Source organism: Aplysia californica, unplaced genomic scaffold, assembly GCF_000002075.1.
Source record: "Aplysia californica isolate F4 #8 unplaced genomic scaffold, AplCal3.0 scaffold00742, whole genome shotgun sequence".
NCBI lineage: Eukaryota > Metazoa > Mollusca > Gastropoda > Aplysiida > Aplysiidae > Aplysia > Aplysia californica.
Genome location: NW_004798012.1, coordinates 143,654 through 151,117, shown reverse-complemented (window position 1 = coordinate 151,117; position 7,464 = coordinate 143,654). Strand labels below are relative to the sequence as shown.

Sequence of the window (7,464 nt, the reverse complement as noted above, 5' to 3'; positions counted from 1 at the left end):
AAAAAAATTTTTTAATGAATATTGAAATGCACGTATAAAATTTCTAAAATAAAAAGAATCTCAAAAAGGATTATAAAGTAATAAAGTCTTATCATTCCCAAGCAATTCCTCAAATAATTCAAATGATCAAGTTAAGGAGCAACAAGATAGCGAAACAGAAGATAAAGAGACAAAGGGAACACACATCATGTGTCCATTCCAGGCCAGAGAGAGGCATCTCCAGCACACGGTTAGCCTAGATATTTATCACCAACACATCGACAGAAGTACACACTGTGTGTAGAGTGACACTAGGATAGTCAATGTAAATCTTCCTCACCACACTCAGCGGGCCACGCTCTACAGTTCTTTCTAAGCCAACAGCTGAGCACACACACAGCACCTGCTGTATGACATCACTGGCACTGGGTTTTCTCACTTCTCTACGAAAAACTCATCTTTGACATTTCCATTGAATCTTTTCATTTCTCTTAAAAAAAAACTGATCTCTGAAATTTCAAAAGCACCATATTACCTTTTTAGAAATTGTTGAAGATCATAATACTTTCTGAAGCAAAAATTTTGGAAGACAGAGGAGAAGGAAAGACAAAACTCTAAGGTAAAATATGTGAGGCATTGCGGTGAAATCAGGCACTTGTCAATATAATGACATCAAAGATATCGCCATTTTTCTGACAGTGTGACAAATTTTTTCAATTTTTGATCACATTTTTTGTGTGGATTTTACTGACAAACATTGATTCAAGACACGGCAAAAGTAAATTTCCCGTTTTCATGGACTCTCAAGCTTTGGAAATCCACAAACTTTGGTAACCATTTTATCGATAATTTAACCTCAGAAACCGGGCGACTCCCACATCCTTCAATCGCAAATATCTCGACTTCTATCAAGAGATATCTGTATTTTTTTGTTGGAAAAACAGTTTTAAACAAACAAGCTTAAAGATCATTATATTAGTTACTCCACATGCCCAAAAATTGACTAGCCCCTTATTCTACCGCTACGTGACACATATGGCTTTTTACACAAGTTTGGTATCATATGGCACAGTATGGGAGTTGCAGTAGCAGCGAAAAATTCAAAATGGAGGGCTTTTTATACAATCCCTTTAAAAGCTTAGAGGTACTTTTTCAATTAAAATTTAAGGGTTACCATTAGGATCTGCATCTCAACTTTTATCATCATTGTTTTCGTTAAGTTATATGCTTTGGGCTTAACATGAATCCTAAATGATCCAAAACCCTCCAAAATCTTAATAATAGTTAAACTGTGTGAGTATACAAAGTAACAAAGTCTTTCTTCAACCAACTACCTTTTCTTATTTATTCTAATGTAAATAACTTTGAAAGCACTAAAAATAGAAAGGGAGTAAGAACAAAATGCACTCATAATTCTATGGAACACGAGTGTTACAATAATAACTAGTAATAATTTTGGACTCAAAGAGAATATTTTTCATCAGCCTTGTCCACTGAGACAAAATGTCCCAAAAGCAAACTGGAAAATTAACTAGTACGTACAAGAAGAGAGTACACAGCTGTCACTACTCTACACAATCAGTAGGCCTACCCTGTAACAAAATTATTTAAAAATTAGGCAAGTTTTTACTTTCCCTCCTGCTTACGGATGCACTGGTTTTGGGGTCAAAGGGCAGGGATTTTTTTGGCTGCAATATACACATTAAAGGCCTACAGCCACTAAAACTTTAACTACTACTTATTTTTTCAAGAAAAAAATTTCAGAGATATTTTTGGCTGCAATATACACATTAAAGGCCTATAGCCACTAAAATTTAACTACTACTTATTTTTTCAAGAAAAAAATTTCCAGTCCTTTTAAAATTTCAAAACGTCAAATTATGGTCCAAAGTGTGGAAATGACAAGCAAATAGGCTTGGTTAGAACAAACCAACATGATACACAGTCAAACCAGCCCTGATGGCCACCTCTCTAAGACGGCCACCTGTACAAACGGCCACTTTCCTTTCCCTCCCTTGCGTTGTTGCTATATAATTTAACTGTGTAAAAAGGACACCTGTCCAACGCGGCCGCGGCCACCATATTTCAACACACAACCCCTATCACACTAAGCAATAACACCTGTCTTAGACGGCCACCTTAGTGATTCCATTACGTTTTGTCTTAGATTGTGCATTGGCCCCTGGCGTTGTGGGCGAATTGTCATAATTCAATCACCTGTCATTATTGTTAGGTAATCCCTCCTACTGATCATGTTGCGTAGGCCCCTCCCACTGTTGACCAATAGCTACCAATTTTCAGCTGCTGGTGAGGTAAGCATGTGATCCCTTATAGCCAATTAGCCCCGCCCAGAACAGATACACAAATCGTAAGTGAGATGAGTGGTCACTGTTTACCCAGTCTGTAAAAAAGTAACAAAGGACGTCAACATGAACTTGTGACAGAAACGTCGCTCGTTCTCCGAGTGGTGGCGACCTATGTGTTTGTTTTAACATGACACTCGGTCTTCCTCGTCTGATGCATTTTTTAAATTGTCACCCTTGTGCAAAATCAGCAACAAAATAAAAATTACAAACAAAATACAAACCATCACCACAACCAACAATAACAACAAAAACAACAACAATGCGGCTATTTTCGATTGGGACTCAGATGGGAATGGTTTGTTTTCTTCATCTTGATCAGTCCTGCCTAAGACGGCCACCTGTCTTATACCGCCACTTTTCTCCTTGACAATGGGTGGCCGTCTTACACAGGTTTGACTGTAGTTCACAAATGGGACAAAACAGGTTACTGCCCGGAAGTTCTCGCAAGATCTACTCCTCCCCTCTCTCTCTGTCTCTTTCTGAATACTGTCTATCGGTGTGGACGATCAAATTGACCAAAACAAAGTTAAAAAATGATGTTAAAACACAAATGTAAATTAATTTGGTTGTCTACAAAGATGCTACGGCTATTTAACTTTTCGAATCGAGCCGAACTACGCTGGTCGCCATTTTGTTTTGACCGGAAGTTCTCGCGCTACTCCTCTCTCTTTCTCTCTCTCTCTCTCCACTGCCCACAGACAAAATTGTACCCTTTTAGTAGGCTACAGTTGTAATGGAACGTTTGTTCACGGCACAGAGTCTACAATTTTTCTGTTATCACAGTGTAGAATTCTGTGGTTTATGGTGAACGCAAAATTTGTTGGCCTAGATACATAACGGTGAACGCGCACCGGGTGAGAATAGCCAAAAGACTCGCCTGCACATAGAGGTGGCCTTTGGTAATACCAAAACTAAAACAATCAAAACCTAGATCTAGATCTAGGAGGACTTCCGTAAGGAGCGAACACTATGAGACTGAGTAGAATAGCATAGAGTGGTAGGGGTAGGGTTTAGGGTTCTCTCTGTCTCTTCTTTATTTATTGTGTTTGTTGGGTTGGTCGCTCGTTATGGAAGTCCTTCCAAAACCTGGGCCATTATTAGGTCTTATTATAATAATGTCCTTTTCATTCAGGCCTAGATAGATCTAGATCTAGATATATCTAGATTCCTAGACTTGCAGTTGGAAGGCAAACTCACCAACATGTTTACGGGCGATGGCTGCAATGCTCTTCTCGTCAAATAAGTACGATTTTTGATTGAGCCAGTACCTTATACCAAATACAAGTATAACACCTAGCACAGAAAATGTAACAAGTGTCCGTAACCGAGGAAGTAGTCCCATACTGTTAGTGGTGTGTTTATGTATTTCAAAAACAGCCTGAACAGCAATGATCTTCACAATCAGAAGGCCCCTCGACGACAGTCGCCCTGGCCGACAAAAGGCTAGCAGTCAGTTCACACTCAGCAGCACTAGGCCTACACAGACTTCCTGCCTTCCTGCTTTCCTTCTACTTTCGACTTCATTCACTCACTGACTGACTCACTGCCACCACTTGCCAGGTTCCACCAAGCTGATCTCTCTCGGATAGAATGAAAAAAAAAATCCCCCAAAATATGAGAGTGAAAGGCAAAAAAATCTCATTAGCCTAGGCTCCACCATTGTATACAGGCAAAACTGTATCTAATCTTGAAGGATTAAATGTTCAAATACATGCAAGTACTAATGACTTCCAAAAAGAAACAATTAATACCGACAGCTTGTCCTAACAATAATGCCTGAAAAGTGCGTACATGTACTTTGGTATGTTTCCAACAGAAGTGACAGTCTTATTTGGTGGTAGTGGAGAAAGGGTGGCGCCACAGCACATAAGAGGATCGTAAGTATAAAAAGACGTTTTTAAAATGCAAAACGGAGAACGGCCGATAACATTAGAATTTAGAATGAATTTTGAACGAATGAAATGGGCCAAAAGGGCAACATTGTCTGATGCTCCGATTCGGAATTCGGCTATAGACAGTTCAACTGATCAAACTCTCTGGTTCAGGGTTTCCTCAATTCGAACAAGATCGAGGAATTCGAATGTATATACTTCGTTGGAGTATAATTTCCTGAAATCAATCACACACAATGACTTCCCTTCACCTATTTAAACAAATTTGCCTTTCTGATCTACCTTAGGTGATAAATCTATGGCATTGAAAAACCTTTTTTTGTCAGAATCAAAATACCATCTCAATTACTGAGGCAAACTTTTTTTTGACGATTTATAGTCATTTAATTATAGATCCTTAGCTCTTCTTTCACTTAAAAGACAGTACTTTCAATAAAGCCTGGGTACAAAGGAAATGCCCAAAAGACTAGCAGAAAGCCATTATAGTGGTCCCATCATGGAAAAAAGAAAGGGAATAAATGAGACTGTAATGTACAGAGGCATCTTTTCGTGTAAATTAGCCCCACAGGAAAAGCACACGTGAAAAAAAGTAGAACTAAGGGAAAACTGAGCAGTTTGGATGCAATGAAGCTGCATTCACTTTACGACAACTGCGAAAAAAACAGTGAGCACAATAGGAATCCAACATCATTTTCATAAACCAGTAGAAGGTTTTTGACAGAGTAATTCACCATGTCAAACTGTGGAAGACATTTGAAATGCACGGCATCAGCGGGGACATCTGTTAGACAACATTAGGGCTCTGTATACCAGCAGTAATAGAAATTATGTAAGAACAATGGAAGGCAACACAGACTGGATCAACTTAAGATCTGGAGTACGACAGCTAAGCATTTTATTTACCCTACTTTTTATGATATATGTAGAGATACAATAACACAAGACACAGACCAGAGCCCAGAAAGCCTGAATGAGCTTCTGTTTGCAGACAACCAATGTCTTTTTCATCCAAACCAACAAAGCCTCCAAAATCACACCACGAAACTGAACAACAACTGTGAGAAATTTGACATGAGAATAAGCACACATAAAACAGAAGGTATGAAGCAGAAACCATAGTCCCCTGAACAAAAAAAAACCCGGGTCTATAGACAGAGAAATAGAGACACAAAATGAAAAAGCCAACACTGTTTCATCAGCTTGCACCCCTTCCATCTCTCACACACATCTCATGGACACAAAAAGACAGCTTATCATTTCAATATATATGGCTATCTACCAGTGCTAGACCTGGACATTAAGTAAAACTAATAAAAGCAAAATCACTTCATGTGAAATGAAATGCTTCCGTAAAACCATAACATGACAAGAAAAGACAGGCAGAGAAATGTGGGTAGGGGCAAGTACATCAGGATTATATCTTGCTTGCATTTCATTGAAAAACAGAGAATAAAAAGGTTTGGCCACTTGTTACGTATCCCCTAGCCAGCCACAGTGGCAATTCCTATTACACCAAATACTCAGGATATAAAGGAAGAAGAAGGCCACGAAAAAAGATGGATTGAGGGAGTCAAGGGAAGCCTGAGAATGAGTTACCCCAGCTGAAAAAAGCTTAGTAGAGCTGGATTGCCATTTTTAAAAAAACCTGCAAATGCACTTGACGATTAACAGTAATAGAGGACGAAAATATAAGTAAAGTAAGTAAAGAAAGTAATATCCTCCTCAGCAGATACATTGTCATCGTCTGGCGGCATAAATAGACGAACGTAAAGTTTATTATTACATTAACCTCTTAAACGATCACTTGGTGGTGCCCATATTCGAAGCATTCGAGTAACTCTTGTGGACTCGAATAGGGAAAACCCGTCTTTTTTCAGAATATGTACCAACTTATTTTTTCCCCTCTCTTCTCTAGTTTCGGTTTTATTTTGGTATTGCTGTTTTAGTTTTATGACGAAATGACGACGTGCTGCGTCTTCATGCTTTTCGAAGGAACACCAATTCATCTATTTTAAGAGCCCATGATCTCTTTAGCTTGATACCGTTCGTCTCCAACAAATGATACACCATGGCTTTGCTTCATAATAATTATATTAGTGAAAAGTGAAAAGGTTCACACTGAATTGATTTCATAACTTCCCTCCGTTCAGAAAAGTCAAAAGAAGACATTGCCAGTGTGGAGTTATCATTTCATCATATTCCCATCGAGATGATATAAAAAAAAAAAACTCAAACAAATTAGAGAAAAGGTAAAAATATTGAGTTTATATTATGTAAGGTCCTTGGGTAGAGATTACATTTAGCCCCTCCATCGTGCGGTGCTACCCAAGTGTGCTACATAACAATAGAAAGAATGGGGAAAGCCAGAAAAAGGGCATAAAAGTTAGTAGATCTCACAGAAATCTACACTTAGTGTGGAATTCTGTGGTAGATCTATAAAAGCTCGTTTTTGTAAGAAACACTAATTTTGACGTTTTATAAGTATTTAAAGAACAAAGAGTGAAATGGTGAGAACTTTTTTCTTTTGCCTTTTGCAGCATTCTATCTCCAAGTACATTTACACTGCACCAAATATCCTACACTAGGCTAGTGTAAGATATTTGACTGCACCACATATACATTCTGTTATTATTTTACTTTTTTTAGTGTACATCTATGTTGCACTACTGCACTCAATAAATCCTGGCAAGTTTTACTAGTTCGATACTTAAATTTCAGTGTATCGCGATTTCCCAAGACGAACGCTTATTTCCATTATGAAGAGGGTTTCGAGAACTGGGGAAGGGGAGGGGGGTAAAATTGGAAAGGGGAATAAAGTGGATAGATATATGGACACGCTGTAAAGCTATGAAAAAAAAAATTATTTTTCCCTTTTGTTGATGAGAATTGGCATTTCCTGTTTCTCCTTACCCCATGTAATTGCAACCCCTCCTAAGCTCGTCGAATCCGCTTTCAGTCTATTCTTCATAATGATTTATAACAGCTCCTTCTCCTAGGGCTACAATCCAGCCTTCGTGTATACAGAAAAGAACATCGGCCGTTTTATTTTCATTTTCATAACAAAGGTTTGTTGTTGTTAAAAAACTGACAGTGTTGTGGCACTACAACATCTAGACTCTAGATCTAGTCTTCAAAATAACTGATAATTAAATTAGACCTCGCAATATTTCATGCATTTGCTAGAAAACATATCACAAATGCAGTTATTTTTCTCTAGTGTAAGAAAA

The 7,464-nt window shown here is 38.2% G+C and overlaps 1 protein-coding gene across 1 annotated transcript in view; it reads right to left on the bottom strand.

Moving 5' to 3' along the window:
• LOC101853124 (sigma non-opioid intracellular receptor 1) overlaps positions 1–3,958 on the bottom strand; it is a 12,898-nt gene extending 8,940 nt beyond the window's left edge. Inside the window, exon 1 of the mRNA XM_005109009.3 lies at positions 3,543–3,958. Within this exon, the coding sequence (XP_005109066.1) occupies positions 3,543–3,687 (145 nt within the window). The 5' untranslated portion in view covers positions 3,688–3,958. The remainder of the gene's footprint in view (positions 1–3,542) is intronic.
• Between the last annotated feature and the right edge of the window lie 3,506 nt (positions 3,959–7,464).